Source organism: Paramormyrops kingsleyae, chromosome 9 (assembly GCF_048594095.1).
Source record: "Paramormyrops kingsleyae isolate MSU_618 chromosome 9, PKINGS_0.4, whole genome shotgun sequence".
In the NCBI taxonomy this organism is placed as follows: domain Eukaryota; kingdom Metazoa; phylum Chordata; class Actinopteri; order Osteoglossiformes; family Mormyridae; genus Paramormyrops; species Paramormyrops kingsleyae.
In genome coordinates, this window is record NC_132805.1 from 4,860,841 (window position 1) to 4,877,783 (window position 16,943).

The 16,943-nt window shown below is 40.0% G+C and overlaps 2 protein-coding genes across 4 annotated transcripts; both read left to right on the forward strand.

The window, feature by feature from the left end:
• The first annotated feature begins 641 nt into the window (after positions 1–641).
• On the forward strand, positions 642–7,029 carry LOC111838383 (cathepsin K-like). Its single transcript, XM_072716113.1, has 8 exons — positions 642–819; positions 1,435–1,567; positions 1,910–2,032; positions 3,227–3,379; positions 4,074–4,292; positions 5,013–5,178; positions 5,779–5,887; positions 6,372–7,029. Exons 2-8 carry the CDS (start codon positions 1,436–1,438, stop codon positions 6,469–6,471), a joined length of 1,002 nt encoding a protein of 333 aa, XP_072572214.1. The 5' UTR covers positions 642–819; position 1,435; the 3' UTR covers positions 6,472–7,029.
• Positions 7,030–8,931: 1,902 nt separating this feature from the next.
• On the forward strand, positions 8,932–16,343 carry LOC111838384 (cathepsin S-like). Of its 3 annotated transcripts, none has more exons than XM_072716115.1 (4): positions 8,932–9,215; positions 14,573–14,751; positions 14,931–15,053; positions 15,358–16,343. In XM_072716115.1, the coding sequence occupies exons 2-4, from the start codon at positions 14,632–14,634 to the stop codon at positions 15,412–15,414; spliced, it is 300 nt and encodes a 99-aa protein (XP_072572216.1). In that variant the 5' UTR covers positions 8,932–9,215; positions 14,573–14,631; the 3' UTR covers positions 15,415–16,343. The 3 variants fall into 3 exon arrangements, with proteins under 3 accessions (XP_072572216.1, XP_072572215.1, XP_023657059.2); XM_072716114.1 differs by lacking the exon at positions 8,932–9,215 and adding an exon at positions 11,778–11,936; XM_023801291.2 differs by lacking the exon at positions 8,932–9,215 and adding an exon at positions 11,793–11,932.
• The last annotated feature ends 600 nt before the right edge of the window (positions 16,344–16,943 follow it).

Genomic DNA, 16,943 nt, shown 5'->3' on the forward strand with positions numbered 1-16,943 from the left:
GAACCTGTCACAATGCATTGATTTGTAACATTCGATTTGGTCTCAGAGAAGCCTGCAGTTTCAGTGGGTGTGTGACGGGCTTAGTGCTGCTGTTGTAGCTTGAAGGACTATTAATGCGGAAATGGGCCACACTGTGCTTCATGGGGCAAAAATACTTAGTAACAAAATTACTGCTGAAGTACACATTATGAACAAATAAAGATGCATCATGATTCATTAATGATGAACAAATATGAGATAAATATTTAACTTATTTATGACTTCCTTCGGTAGTTTCTTCAGTAGTTCACAAAGGTTTACAGAATTAATAAATACAACAACAAATGTAGTAATTGCTTGATATAAAAGATGCGTCACGATTCATTCATGATGAATTAACATGGGATCAGTATGTAACCAAAACTGAGTTTGTGGTTAATTAATACATAAGTAATAGTATAAGATTACATTATATTATTTTGTGCCCCGTAAAGTGTTACCCTGAAAATTTTCAGTAGTTTTATAAGACGGTATGGGAATAATAAAAAGCAACAATCATATTTTTTTTTTTATGTTTTAATGTTTTTTAATTGTATAACCAAGTACAAAACTTGCATACTTAACAAATCACATCAAGGACTACGCAATAAGCCTGCTGTTTTAGTTAAACGCGGTAATCAGCTCCATATGGATAGACCGCCACTTCCCGTAAAATATTTCCCGATGTCTCAGTTTACTTCCTCAAAACTTGAGGTATATATGGAAGGATCACTCTGACCCCGATTCACAGAAGCAAAGCATTCCTCTCTATTCCACAGAAGCTGTACCAAAACTGGAAAGGTAAGCATTTTTCTGTTTCATTCATTTTCATGCTCGGTCTGCATTTTATAGAGGTACCTGCAGTACATGGTAATTATTCTTGCGAATTTTTTTTTTTTATTGCTGTGTACTAGGTTGCAATATTAATAAATTACAAATAGTAGAGATGTGAATTAAAGACATTACTATAACTGGATAATTGGTCGAAAGAAGCCTACTTCTTTAAAATCCATTCAGGAGTAAAAGGATGAACACTCAATGTATCGTTAACATGTAAGCGGCCGTTATTCATATCATACCGTACTTTACAAGAAAATCGTTCTGTAAATCGAACCGTCAGAGGAGCGCTTTAGCTTCAGGTTATAAGTGTCTTTGTAGAAACTCGAGGAGGGTATTGAAAATCTAATAGAAGAACGAGTTTTATTACACTTGCTGGTGTAGGAGCGCATTAAATAAACTATGCGTTGCGTTTTAACTTTACAAAAAAAGATTATTAACAAATTATTATGGATTATTAACAAAGTATGTTAAAGCTTTTCACTCAGAAAGCCAGGTGCATTTTTTTGTGCTTGATGAACAAAATGTGTACTAGTTACCACGTGACACGTGTCCATGCCTTGTGTGGTTTTTTCCCAGCATGCTGCTGTGTGTAAATGTATTTCTCCTGCTGCTGCTGGTCTCTGCACTGGCCGCATCCTCTGAGGAGCTGTCTATGGATGCACAGTGGCAGAACTGGAAGGTCATGCACCGGAAAGAGTACAATGGCCTGGTAGGTATGCTCTTTCTAAATGGACCCATCTCTGTGAACCAAATAGGCTTCAATTCTTTAAGAAAAGTTTGTTTCCCTTCTATGTCGAGCTGAATAAGGTATGTCAGTAAGTATATGTAACAGTTACATTTCAGGTACAGAAAGGTGCCATTGTAGGGTCACAATTCAGCTTACATCTCTCTCATAACCTGCAGCAAGATGGGATATGCAAAGACATGCCTTCCAATGTGCCTGCACTTGTGCAAATGACATATAAAAGACCTTTTCATTTGTTGTCTCAGTGTAATATCTAGTGAGTTATGGTACGAATAGCAGGTGGCACACTGTCTTGTAACCCGCCAGGACGAGGAGCCAATCCGAAGGGCTATCTGGGAGAAGAACTTACAGCTGATCAACACCCACAACAAGGAATATGAGCTGGGCATGCACTCCTACGAACTGGGCATGAACCACTTCGGCGACATGGTAAAGAGATGTCCTTTGCTGTACTCACTGCATTTAATTTCTAGCCAGTTCTGATAGCCGTCAGCTCTACCTGTATGAAATGCTCTTTACAGTCATCCAATAAGACCTATGCTTACTCAGCTAAATCTGTAGGTCAAGCCAAGTATGTCTCGCTGCAACCTATAGGAAGGCGAGGTTGGATGTCCAACCCAGTCCAGATCCAAGCTGGCCTATCGTACACCACCTCACAAATCTGGCATTCATGCCATCCATTCAAGAAGTACTTTGCTATGCTTGATTTATGCATATCACACTTACATTCTCAAGAAGCACTTTGCCATTTGTCATTGTGTGAACATCATAGAGTGTACCTTATCTGTTACACGGCATATTGTTTTACAGTAAACCTTTTCCTTTTTAATAAGGACAAAGTACACTATAGAATTACAATGAAAAGTACATAAACCAGTAACATAGTTGTTTTTTATTATTATTACTTTATTATGGTTTATCATTATTATCAAGTACAGTATTATTATAAATTATTATTAATCTTTGATAAAATTATCAAAATCTTATAGGTCCACCATTTCATATGCAGCCCGTCATTGACTGAAAGGTCATTATGTGGTGCATGACCGGTCACACAGTACTCATCAGGACTGTATTTAAATGTTTTAAGACTGTCTACAGTACCTTTTCTGTTTGTTTGTTTTCTGTCACCTATATGATGACCAGGATTCACTCAGATATCACTATAATTCTTCTGTTCTGCGACTTTGCTTGGGCTCACACTTCTGCTGGATGATGTGTAATATGTACAGTAGATGTGGCTTTTCACTTTACGATAGAGCTGCCCTCCTGCAGGACGCAGCCAGACGCTTCTCTGTTAAGCTGTTTCAGTGTCTTGAAGATTTTTTTTTATCAATATGGTTCAGACTGCGGCTTGGAGGTCATCCCATTGATCAAGAATATTTTATTAATTACTTAATGTGTTGTTTGCATCTTAAAGTAGCTAGTGATTTGCAAATAACAGTGCCTCTTATTTCATGTGTATACTTTGAGCACAGCTTTGAATAAGAAAAAAGGCATTTTTACCACAACTAAGGTGCTATTGTTGAGGGTCATGCTGTTAGTATTCTGGGGAGCATTTTAGCTGTGTAGAGCTGACAGGAACAGCCACAATGCCTTACTGTCTCCTGGTGCTCCTCTCAGACCCCTGAAGAAGTGACAGAGAAGATGACAGGCCTGTTGGTCCCACCTGTCAGGAACAGCAACAACACTTTTACCCCTGACACTGACCTGAGAAAGCTGCCGAAAGCCATCGATTACCGCAAGCTTGGTTACGTCACTTCAGTCAAGGACCAGGTCAGGCACTGAAGTAGCATCGATACATTTGTTAGCATTACGCTTCTGTGTATGTGAGTGTGTCTGACAATAACTTAAAAACATACATTTTCTGAGCTGTGTTTTCTCTGAAACGCTTGTGTATTGGTGTTCATATATCAAAATGTTTCAATAACCAAGTATAGTACTAATAAGTTAAATGCTTGTGCATTGGCTTTGATATATTAAAATGTCTCAGTAACCAAGTATAGTAATAAGTACTACAAAAGCATAAGTATATTTATTTTGCGTAATTGTCAAAATCCCAGTCAATGTAAGTAGTCTTTAATATGATCCAAATACGAACACCATCTGTCCTTCACTGAGAGAGGAAGAGATTGTTTCCAGATGCAGGGCATTTAATCTAAATTACTGCTACATCATTGTAGTTTGGTTTTAATTGGCTGCACCAGTAAGAGTAGTTGATTGACAAAGATAAATGATTTGTTTTGCTATTGTAATATTTAAAATATTTATTTAAGATGGTGTATATTCTCACGATTAACATTTGTTTGTTCAAAACATTACGATCAATTAGTAACATTTAAAAATATTTTTACAACCCTTTTTCATAAACTATACCAGAAAAAAAAAAGATTCTTACATGCAAGCCTGCCCCTTGGTGGACAAAGGTGTGTGGTGCATGCTGATGCTGGATTTAATTCCCCTAATCCAGGGCTCTTGCGGCTCCTGCTGGGCCTTCAGCACAGCCGGAGCTCTTGAGGGTCAGCTTATGAAGACGACAGGGCAGCTTGTGTCTCTCAGCCCCCAAAACCTGGTGGATTGTGTGACTGAGAACAGCGGCTGTGGAGGAGGCTACATGACCAACGCATTTGAATACATCAAGGAGAACCAAGGCATTGAGTCTGAGGAAGCTTATCCTTATGTGGGACAGGTAGGGTTCGAAGTCATGGGTCCAGATGATAATTAATTTTTATTATTGACTTTATAAACACAGAACCAAGCTCTTCTACAGTATGACAACAAAAACTAAACATATATATGCACATAAATATGGAGGGCATCGCCCCATAGATAACTACAGAACAGGGCCATAGCCCATTCTAGGTGTGCTCCATAATGGATCGTGGAGTTGCAGAAAAAATACGGAGGACTTGACCTTGGTGTCCTCAGTGGTAGGTACGGGCATGTAACAGAGAACTCACTGTTCAACATATGTAACCAATGTCTTATATTTGAAAAACATTTTATCCTACCTAATACAGGGTCTTGATATAAACATGTGTTCATCTTCCAGTCATTCACCCATTACAGTCTATCCCAATCAGCACAAGACAGGGGAACTCCCTGGATAGGATGCCAGTCATTCACAGGGCACACATAGGCATACACTCACACATACAGTATGGGCAATTTAGAGATGTGCAAATCGCCTACCTGAAGGTTTTTGGATAACTGGAGTATCCAGAAAGCCCATAACTTTGGTATAACACACAACACTACTCTCAGTTTCAGTAATGGTGATGGAACAAAAGTGCAATGTCACTCTCCACTCCCACTTAGCCTCTCTTTTTTCAGCGCTGTTCTTTTTGGTTGGGCTCTCTGCATATCTGGGTCATTGCAGCATTCCAGATTGACAGGCTCTCTCCCTCAGGAGGGACAGTGTGCCTATACGCCGGCCGGCCGGGCAGCCACCTGCCGCGGCTACCGGGAGATCAAGGAAGGAAGCGAGCTGGCACTGCAGGCTGCCGTGGCCAAGGTGGGGCCCGTGTCTATCGGCATAGATGCCACCCAATACAGCTTCTTGTTCTACAGGAGAGGTAAGACACCACTGTTCTGAAACTTGGTCTAGTCCATTTCTTTAAAATAACAAATACTCTGATTAAACTGCTCAGTAATCTTATCAAACTGTGCTTCCAGGTTTTATTTATTATAATACATTTAGTACATTCAACCAGGGCCATGTCAGGGGGTTTGGGGCTGGGGGGGGGGGGGGGTGCCCCCTCAGTAGGTGACTCAGTGGAGGGGGACCCCCTCTGCCCCACAGGCAGTCTCTACACAGCCCTGCATTTACCTATATTTTTGTATCTATTTATCTATTGTATGCATATACTGTAGTATTTATTGTGTAACTGTTGTGTGGTTGTTAAACCTGTTGTACGCAATAATAATAATAATAATAATAATTACTATTATTATTATCATTATTCTCTCCATGGGGATCAATTAAATGCACCTGCATAAGTAGTATATGCATTGTTGGTGTGCAATATTCATTACTGGTGTGCAATACTAGATACTATTACAACCAGTCACTAGCAGAATACTTTGCGTTAGCAGTGGGAAATGATTAATTTAATGTGGTGAAACAAACTAGAGTCCGTGTATGCTAGTTAAGATTCTCCCTGCCCGCTGCTTAGGGGTGTACTACGACCGCAACTGCAACAAGGACGACATCAACCACGCGGTGCTGCTTGTGGGTTATGGAGTCACCAAGAGGGGCAAAAAGTACTGGATTGTGAAGAACAGGTGAGCCTGCATCTAGATGTCATTTCCTTCTCAGGCTAAAAGCAGATTAAACAATTAATAACAGTTCATTTTGTTGTTGTACTGTAAGAATCAACGTAGTGCTGAAATAACTTGATTAGAGGATTCAAGGTGCAAAATTCATTACTTTCAACATAACAGCACCCAGAATCTCTAATCAGTAGGGGTGTAAATCGTTAGTCCCAAGGCGATTTGATTTAATTAAGATTATTGAGGAGATGACTCCATGCATTGGATTCAAAACAATTTTTAGATTGATTATGGACATCTAGTTATAATTCATGCATGCATTTACCTGCTTCCTATTCAAATGTCATAGGCATCAACAAACTCCAGAATTCACATCTTAACCATCTGTAACTTTGAAGTTACTTTCCAGGTTTTCTGATTGATTTAAGTTTTAATAGTTTTTTATTTACTGGTGAGCTGTAACTGCCCTGATTCTGACCGTCTCTCTTTTACACAGTTGGAGCGAAAGGTGGGGAAACAATGGCTACATCTTAATGGCACGGAACCGCAACAACTCCTGTGGCATCGCCAACCTAGCTAGCTTTCCCATCGTGTAGTAGGGAAAGTGGATGACAACACCACAGATACAGTAACAGGACACACAAATGCGTCACAAACCAAATTCGGGTGAAACATGTTACTATTCCACCTGTAACTGTAAACCAAAAACTGCAGGTTACTATGTTATTCCAACACCCTGAAGCCTTATGCCTGAAATTGATGCCATTGTAAAATGAATACAGTTACAATTACAAAAGTCTTCTCAAAGGGTTCTTGTGCATATCAATGGCATATCAACACTTTCGGGTGGGATCTTGTTTCTGTGGTTTTGTTACAGTCCTGCAGTACTTTGTTACAATATGTGAGCTTATTATTACCCTAATGTATTGAGTGTGTAGTTTTAACATTGCTGCAGCTAAGTAAAACTAAAATTAACAAATGTTGCCTGACAAGAGATATTTTCTAGCAGACCTGTGTGCATTAATACACATGTGCAGTAAGACATTTTAATTGTGGAACAGTAAAAATAATTTGTCTGAAACTACTTTTGTATATTGGTTTCAAATGCAATGTTACTAACACTAAATAAATTAAAAATAAACACATTACACTGATTTCCTGGTCACTAATTTCAGTCTTTTCCTGATGTTTTTTTTTTCAAGGCAACTTACATTAGAGAGAGGAGTTATACGTACACTATCGGTCAAAAGTTTTAGAACACCGCAATTTTTTCAGTTATTTATTGCAATTCAAGTCGTTCAAGTCCAATGAATAGCTTGAAATGGTACAAAAGGAAGTGGTAACTACCAGAGGTTAAAAAAAGGTAAGGTTGCCCAAAACTGAAAAATAATGTACATTTCAGAATGATACAGAAAGGCCTTTTTCAGGGAACACAAAATGGGTTAACAATGTAAAGCTGTTCTGCAGTAATGGGGGTTGATCAAGCCTTGAAAGCTGGTGCTACTAATTCCCACAGGTGTTCCAACTTTTCTGGATTACTTACAGCCCCCTCTGTCTGCATGAAAGCTGTGTTGGAACACACTGTGGTACCAAACCCCCGTGAGCATCAGTTGAACGGTATTGTACCTGCAGAAAGTAGTGGCAATTAACAAAGGAAGAGAGACAGACCATCATAACACTTAAAGGTGTAGGTCTTTCCTACAGAGAAATTGCAAAGAAAGTCAAGGTGTCAGTGAGTACAGTTTCCTTCACCATCAAAAGGCACTGAGAAACTGGGGCAAACTCTGACAGGAAGAGGTCTGGCAGACATGAAGCCACAACTGCATCAGACGACAACTTTCTGAGAGTTAACAGCTTGCGTGATCGGCGGCTCACAGGATCACAGCTTCAAGCACAGCTTAATAGTGGTCATAGTAAGCAAGTCTCAGTCTCAACTGTGAAGAGAAGACTTCGAGCTGCAGGTTTGACAGGACGAGGTGCTGCAAGGGAAGCATTGTTAAGACGTCAGAATAAGACAAAGAGGCTTGCCTGGGCCATGAAACACCGCCATTGGACTACTGACGACTGGAAGAAGGTAATAAATAATCAATCATAATATTTGGTCAGGAAATGTAGTCTTCACAGACATTCCGTCACTTGGTTTGGAATACTTAAGGAAGAGCTCCAGAGTAGCAAAGGGAGACACTCTGTAATCAGAGCTCCCACATAGTGCTGCGTGAATCTACATCTGTAATCAGATATTTCCTGCAGTTACCCTGTGTCCACTCAGCTGAGGTATGTAATTGTATAATTTTTGTATCGTTTCTGACTTGATGGTATAGTTTAGGAATTTGTGACCACATGTTAGAATTAGATTGGTGTTATATTTGGTTAAATGGATGTGTTCTTGCATTAATTGTTAATATGCTGTGTTTTGATTACTTCTTGACTGTCTGACTTTGCTAACTTCAGTATGTTTCCGGTAGATTGGGTTTATTTCCCCGGTCAGGGTTAAACTGCCATTTGGCTCGGGTATATTAGCTTCACTACCTCTAACATTCTCTTGCAGCCTCTGACTCAATCCTACTTTTCTGGAACCCAATACAACTGCCCAAGCTGAGTTACAGTGAATGCGGACTCAGCCTCTGAGGCACGCACAAGCTTAGATACGGTTGAGGATACAACCCCAGTGATAAGTAATCATACCCTCAAAGGTATCAATTAGTACTTTTTTTCCTGACAGTGTAGATCAAAATTGAAATTCAGCAACACTAATTTAATTACGATTTTTGCAAGGTAGGCATCAAACAGGGGACACGATAGAACACAGTACACGACAGGACTGCGAGAGATCGAGAGATGGGGTCCTGGCCAGGATCTGCCATGACGGGGTGGTGGTCAGGGCTTCACTCTGGAGGGGTTTGCAGGGGCAGGAGTCAGGTTAATTCTCAAGGGTAATTCCACTCAAATTCTTCCTCCACCTCTAATGAGGGGGGAGGAATGGTGGTCAGGTGATCGGGGACCTCCTCAGGAACTTGAGCCGGGACAGGAACAGGAACTACAGGTACAGGCGTGGCAGCGCAGGCTTCGGGCACCTACTCGAGAACAGGGGCGGCAGCACAGGCTTCGGGCGCCTACTCGAGAACAAGTGGCAAACACCACCGGATTGAGGATCGGGAGGGGCTCTTCCCAATTTTCCACTGAGGAGAAAGCAGACACTGAAATGGACCCCAGCAAGACTCCCAGAGTCTCCTCCCATCCATGGTCTCTCCTCTTCTTTTTCCGGCATGCTGGCATTGCAGGGGCTTTTAAGAAGTCCAGCAGCTCGATCGACAGGGCAGGAGGACCCCCACAATCCAAGGTAACTTGCCGGATCATTTACCCCGCGACTCAGCTTCTTCGTTGGGTTAAATTCCTCCGCATCTCTTTCGCGAGGTGCCGATCCTCGGAAGGGGTGATCCTTTGCAGGTTTTCCCTCGACCGGAACATTAAGTCTCTGGCAGCTGGGTCCTCCCTCATTTTGGGCTGCCGGAGCCAGTAGATCACCGTGTCCACCAGAGTCATGTAGTCTTCGTTGGTGAGGCGAGGTGCCATTCTGTCACGACTAATAGGCACAGAGTGGGGACACAGGAGCAGGAGTCGGAGGAAGCTGGGTGAACACGGGGTTTATTCGGAAGCTACACACTTAGGACCACGTATCGACGCTATGACATTAATAACTGGACTAGGGAAACAGACTGATACGGACTTATATATACCACACTAATCAACAGGACTTGAAACAGCTGGGAACATGGGAATTCCACACAGTAGAGAGGGGGGCGTGGTACACAGAAGGGTCAGGACGATCGGGGCATGACAACATTATATACAATTAAGGCAGCATTTCCATTCCCTGTGACCTGTGAGAATCACGGAGTAGTTGTGATATCAAGCATGTAGATTTGGGTATGGACGGTAGGGACATGTCCTTACCGATATTGTAGGAGTATCCTGTGTGTTTATGGGGCGGAGGGTGTAGGTATCAGATTCAGACTGAATGATTAGTTGACTTAAGGTGAAACCACCACCTACAAATAACACACAAAATGTACTCATCCCTGTACTCTGGATCACCCTTACATTTTTACTAGTAGCACAGGGTACAGTTCTTAGTGTTTGTGTGATTTAGCTTTCGCCCTTGCAAGGTGCAGTTGTACTCTCTGAAATAGGTACAGCGGTCATCTCTGCAGCATATGACTGCACTTTTCTCCTGTGGCATAAAAGCTTTTTATGTGCTTTTGAACCAGGACCTCGCACATCAGTATTAAAGGGCATCAGGACTGTATTGAAATTTAAACCTCTCTGAGCTGCACAAAACTGTAAAACTGGGTCAAAGTTTGAAAGTCCAGCCATCTGATAAAGGTGGGCATACACAGAACAGAGTCCAACACCTTAGCTTGACCTATGTAGCCTGTGATGGGCCACTCAATAGCTTCCCCACTGAGCCAGGTAAAACTTTTAATATTAATAATTGAAAAAAATGCCCAGTGACTTTATTGTATATAGTTATACTGTATGTAAGTTAGGTTTTGTGAAGGGTTCTTACTTGTATATGTAGTATTGTAATCAGTTGATAAGTAAAAAACAAATTATTTGCATTGCATATTACATAGGCTATGACGGTGGTCAGCTAATAAAATAGAAATTTAATGTAGCCTTTAAATTGACTGTTGAGAGGTGAACCTTGAGACTGGCTGTTGGACGCTTAATATTTTAAGAATTTTAAGCGTATTAAAATTGTATAACTACAACAAATATCCCTGTAAACTGATATGTCTGTTATGAAAAGCACTATGATAAAATATTACCCTAAAGTAGCCACTTAAAAGGCTGTTGGATGAATGTTAAGAATATAACTATGACAATTGTTGTAATATTCTTGTATGTATGTATAATGTATATAGAATTATTATTGTGTATGTATAATAACTATTACTAATGGTACTAATAAAATATGAATCTGAAGTGGCTGCAAAGAAAAGGTTAATTTCTTTATGACCAGATATGTCTGCGAGAAATCTGGCGATTATTGGTGGCTGTTTTGGTACATTAAGTCACGTTAAACCTTAACGTAAGATAAAGTCCATATTCGTAGCATTTAGGTTTTGATTTTTTGTCAGGTGAAAGTCTTTAGGGCCAGATATATGTGTGAGAATTTTGGTGATTATTGGTCCCTATTTTGGTACATTAAACCCCATTAAGCTTTTTCACATTACGCGTTTTAGAATGTCCCACAACTCAGTGCAATGGAAGGCGATACCTCCCACGTGTTAACAGCAAAGCATGCAATCACACCCGACAAAATGTACAATCTGCAATACACACTCTAAGTAAGGAAATGAGCAGTACATTCCGTGTTAAAAGAATCGCCCTCAACAAACCCTGCTACAAACCTCGGCTAAAACTTCATCGGCTCACGTTCATACGCACATGCACATCAAAGGTAATTGTTAAAAGGACGGTTACTCCCCTGGAGCGAGGAAATACCAGCCTCTCCGTCCTCCTCCAGACAAGGGAGAAGTTCAGTGCCATTTCACACCAGGCACACACCAAGCCCCTCCCCCCGCGAATCAACATAATCCCTCTTTATATGTCACAACCCACCCTTTAAAAAGACATCCCTCCACTCCTTCCAGATGCAACTCATCAGTAATCAAATAGCAGATACCCCATAGGCCCCTCACTATATTATTATTCAGGGAATCGAATCACTCACAATTAGAACTTGAAAACAAGCATTTTTAATTATTTTACTTTATTCCCATTTACTTTCCCTGTATTTCACTATTTTCCATTACTGTTACGTGGCATAGCATACATTTAAATGCATTGCATATTAAGTCGTCCTTGACAATTATTTCCGGTGACGGATCAGGGGTGTAATTTTTGTCGGAAAAACATAAGAAAAAACACACGAGGCGTGTATGAGGTGACAGTCACATGACAATATAGCTATATCAAGGCAGCGCTTCCCGAATGTTTATCTTACCAGTTTAACTTACCTACGGGTACGAAGATCTGTGTCTAGCGCGCTTGGTAGGTAAGTGACATCCCTGATTTTTACAAATGAAACAATTCCAGTTATAAAATGCATATACATGTTTAACTTTGTAGAAGGTTCCTAAAAAGTAGATGTACTTCAGAGGTTAATAGGTTTACTTTCACTTTCTACACTCGCAGCCACAATGCTTTGATTGACGCTTTATTGTAGGAATTACTTTTCAGATAAATATACGGGATACCATTCGCTTGAATGTTTGTTGTGATAAATAAGTACGATTCGTTTCCTTGTAAATTATGCGTTGATTTGCTTTTTATTATTATGTGCTGTACGTCCTGCGCACTTCATCATGCGGAGGACTAATAAAATACCAGTCTTTACTTTCGTTTAATCCTTCAATGTGGAATCAGTCTTTTAAACTTGATCTCATTCTATAATCAAAAAATACTTTATTCAATAAGCTTTTCATTTATAATCATTTCATCACCACAGGAAACATTGCACATTATACAATAGCCCAGTTTCGCTACCGTTTTTCTTCCTCGTCTATGACATGGCGTCGGATATTAATTGCATCTTTTGACTTGTGTTTTTTATGAACAGTGGAGACACACACATATAGATAGAATGCGTGCTATGTTTTGTCATTCAATCACAGTGATCACTAAAGTGCTATTTTATCTCACCAAACAAAGAATCAGTTGCAAGAAAGTATGAAATGATTTTCAAACAAATTTCCCTCACATTGGTGCAGCAGCGTATTTCTACGGAGCCCCTAAGGGGACAAAGGAGGAGAAAAAAAAATGGCAGAAGAAAAAAAAAAAAGTCATTTTTTTGCGTTTTAACCCAAAACTTTTGCATTATAACCCAAAACCTTTGCGATATAACCCAAAACCTTTGCATTATAACCCAAAACTTTTGCGATATAACCCAAAACCTTTGCGTTATAACCCAAAACTTTTGTGTTATAACCCAAAATCTTTGCGTTATAACCCAAAACTTTTGCGACATAAGGCAAAACTGTTGTGACTTTGAACTGGAAATATGAGTAATCAGTCAGTGTAAGGAACATAATTGATAGGAAAACATGGAGCGTTTAATAGAATTTTACTTTGATCTTGGTCTACAATATATGGACATTCAGTTTGTTCTCGGATCTATGCATGATGTTCACATAAGTCTGAGGCAGATTAATAGGATTTCATGTGAAAGGGGATTATTCCAACGGAAAAAACTACTCCGACTTGGATGATGTAATTAACTTTAATTTGTGAGCAGCTTTTGCACTCTGGGCAGCTTCATGGTTATCGATGGATGTATGCAAAATGCAGAATAAATGGACTTCATGTGAGAAAAGAGTGTGCATTTGATTTATATTAATTCATTATAAACATGAAACAACAACAAAAAACGAACAATTCTTTAGGCTTAAATCAACCTCAACAGATTAGCATTAATTAGCAATATTACTGAAACGTACTTTACCAAGGCTTGCTTTACAAATTACTAATTATGAATTAAACAATCAAATCTTACCACACTGAACTCTAAAAATTTTTTTTAACCGTTAAATTAGATTAATAAGCGAAGCGGGGATCAACCACATTATGCAAACAGCGGCTTTGGAAGTTGCACTTGAATGACCAAAAGTACACTAGTCACCTGATTTTATTGTTGCATTACTACGGAAAAGTTTTGGGTTATATCGCAAAAGTTTTGGGTTATAACGCAAAAGTTTTGGGTTATAACGCAAAGATTTTGGGTTATAACGCAAAGGTTTTGGGTTATATCGCAAAAGTTTTGGGTTATATCGCAAAAGTTTTATGTTATAACGCAAAACATGACGTTTTTTTTTTTTCTTCTGCCGTTTTTTTTTCTGCGTTCTTGTCACCTTGGGGGCTCCGTAGATAGGCTACGTAATGTATCTATAATACATTTTAATCTGTTGTATTTGTATAAATTGAATTTGCCCGTGGTTAGATGTTAACTGCATTTAAATGGCTCTGTACTTGTACGCTGTACCATCTGTACTCTGTACTTGTACTCAGCACTGATGTCAAAATGGGGTCACAGGCCAAAAAAGGTTGGGAACCACTGATGTATAGTCGGTCTTCCTACAACGCGTGATATCACACCGCGAATCTCAGTTGGAGAAAAATCAAAGCACTATGTTTTATTTATTTAATTAATACAGGACACCATTTACTCATGCCACACGCTAGCAGACACACTTGTCGTATAGATTATTATATTGAATCCAACTTCACCGAACCAGATGCGTGACTATTAATAATCCCGACTACGTATTTGCGCTGGATATCACCCTTATAGCCGAACAAAACTACTAAAAGCGGCCCTGGGGACCAAAGTGTTTGTCCGTTATAAGCGAAATTCCGCTATATGTGAGTCCGCTATATCCGATGCTTTTTCTGCATGTTCTCAAAGGCGCACGGCCGGGACCAGCGGACCTCGTCCGTTATAAACGATATTCCGTTATAAGCGAGTCCACTATAACGGGATTTTACTGTAGTGATTATCTTAAAAATATTTATGCTGTCATACATGAAGATATACGGTACCAGAAATGATTTTTTTTTTGAGGGTCTTTTCTGTAAAGATATCTGAAGCAACCTGCTGTTTTAAAAATACTTTGTTTTCTTTCACTTCCCTCCCAGAACATCTGGCTTACATTTTAACACAACACAACTTTCCCAGAAAAGGTGTTGGTGTCAGAATGTGGAAAATCCTGTTTATCGCCGCACTCTCTGGAGGAGCAGCGGCCCTGGTCAGTCAAGACCTGGATCAGGAATGGGAGACGTGGAAGAGCAAGTTTAACAAGTCCTACCCCAACAAGGTGAAGTCTCACAAATTTGACTAAACATGTGTTGGTACACCTGACATGGGCTTTTAATCAGTAACCACTTCAAAGTAATAAGCTGAGTGTGCCGATTGCGCTTTATTAGGGAACAATATGCCAATAGGAATATTTGGGATTTTTCTGTTGAGCCTAAATTATGCTCCATGTGGGGGCAGAATGAAGAGCTGAAACGGAGAGAGATTTGGGAGAAGAACCTGGAAATGATCACCCAGCACAACCTGGAGTTCTCCAAGGGGATGCACACCTATGACCTAGCTATGAACGACCGTGGGGACTTGGTGAGTCGTCGGCTTGTTGTCAGGTTGTAACCATTGGCAGATTATCCTTAAAGTTCAGGGCTGCATGTTGAATTATCCACTTCATTATGTGTTATTTTTATGAAATTTCATAGCAGATACATCTGTCTAATGTGATACATGTGATATATTTGTGTTAGATACCCGGCTTTAATACTGTGTTCAACAGAATTAAATAAGGGCCTCAAATAATGATGGTACATGTTGTTGGGGGGGGGGGGGGGGTGTATGCATGTTTGTGTGCTGCCAGAGAGCATTGAGGAAGATTTTGTCACCTCTGTTTTAGACCACAGAAGAGATGTCAGGTTGCCTGCTCCCCTTTCGAAAAAGACGTTCGGTCTGAGCTCTGGCAAGCCTGCAATGTTCCACCCAGCGTCCTAAGGCAAAGGTTCACTGGGGCCGACAAAGGTGGACCCAAATCACCAGATCACCACATTAAAGGGACCTCACCCCCACTGGGTGGCCAGAACCTCACAGCCAAATTCCAGCGACAAGGCCTGACTGCCTCAAGACACAGATGCATCCTACACTCGCAAACTCACACTAACACAGGAGGTACAGTATCACCCCAGATCTACATTAGGGATAACAAGACAATCCAAAGGAACGACACACGAAAGGGAACAACCAAAGAACTGGTTTCTTCCTGCTAGAGGGAGCTTTTCCTTCAGGCTTGGTGGGGGTTCAGGCCGGTTATATGTAAAGTGCTTTGTGACAATGACTGTTGTTAAAAGTGCTATATAAATAAAATTGAATTGAATTGAATCACAAACCAAACTCTGGTGAAACATGTTACTATTCCATCTGTAACTGTAAACCAAAAACTGCAGGTTACTATATTATTCCAACACCCTGAAGCCTTATGCCTGAAATTGATGCCATTGTAAAATGAATACAGTTACAATTACAAAAGTCTTCATAAAAGGTTCTTGTGCATATCAATGGCATATCAACACTTTCGGGTGGGTTCTTGTTTCTGTGGTTTTGTTACAATACTGCAGTACTTTGTTACAATATGTGAGCTTATTATTACCCTAATGTATTGAGTGTGTAGTTTTAACATTGCTGCAGCTAAGTAAAACTAAAATGAACAAATGTTGCCTGAAAAGAGACATTTTCTAGCAGATCTGTGTGCATTAATACACATGTGCAGTAAGACATTTTAATTGTGGAACAGTAAAAACAGAATTTGTTTGAAACTTCTTTTGTATATTGGTTTCAAATGCAATGTTACTAACACTAAGTAAATTAAAAATAAACCCATCAAACTGATTTCCTGATCATTCATTTCAGTCTTTTCCTGATTTTTTTTTCCAAGGCAACTTACATTAGAGAGAGGAGTTATATGTACGTACAACCCAGGGCGGATTAATGAACAGGCCTTTAGGCTGCAGCCCAGGGCCCCAGAGTGATCAGGGGGCTCGTACTGGCTGCCTCATTTTTTTAATCATTATTATTTTTTAAAGTGATCATTTATTGGTTGATTATTTGTTTGCAAGTTGGTGCTGAATGGGGAGACCAATTTTTAAATGTGTCTTTTTGGCTGCTCCTTTTATACCATCGTGTATTTTCTGGCATGCATATTCATAGTGTGTTTTCTGTGTGAAATGTGAAAGTGTAAACTTGCCGGTGTGTTGTTTTTCTGATGTCATTGCTCTTGTTTGATACAGCGTCACATCTCTATGAGTTTGTAGAAATTATTTTATAGTTATTAATGCCTTTATAGTTCATTGTTGTATTGTTTTGGGGAGTGGGGGCAGAAGAGGGGGCTAAGGAGAGAGTAGCCTAGGGGCCTCTGAACTCGTTAATCCGCCGCCGCTGCCTACAACTTTTGCATTATCAGCACAAAGCTCTACTGGTTGAGCCACAAGA

What these genes read in the sequence shown, in the direction of transcription:
- LOC111838383 (XM_072716113.1), top strand. Translation starts at nt 1,436, where the DNA reads ATGCTGCTGTGTGTAAATGTATTTCTCCTGCTGCTGCTGGTCTCTGCA. An exon ending in TGAACCACTTCGGCGACATG is followed by an intron (nt 2,033 to 3,226) that starts GTAAAGAGATGT and finishes TGCTCCTCTCAG; the next exon opens with ACCCCTGAAGAAGTGACAGA. An exon ending in CTTATCCTTATGTGGGACAG is followed by an intron (nt 4,293 to 5,012) that starts GTAGGGTTCGAA and finishes TCTCTCCCTCAG; the next exon opens with GAGGGACAGTGTGCCTATAC.
- LOC111838384 (XM_072716115.1), top strand. Translation starts at nt 14,632, where the DNA reads ATGTGGAAAATCCTGTTTATCGCCGCACTCTCTGGAGGAGCAGCGGCC. An exon ending in ACAAGTCCTACCCCAACAAG is followed by an intron (nt 14,752 to 14,930) that starts GTGAAGTCTCAC and finishes ATGTGGGGGCAG; the next exon opens with AATGAAGAGCTGAAACGGAG. An exon ending in TGAACGACCGTGGGGACTTG is followed by an intron (nt 15,054 to 15,357) that starts GTGAGTCGTCGG and finishes CCTCTGTTTTAG; the next exon opens with ACCACAGAAGAGATGTCAGG.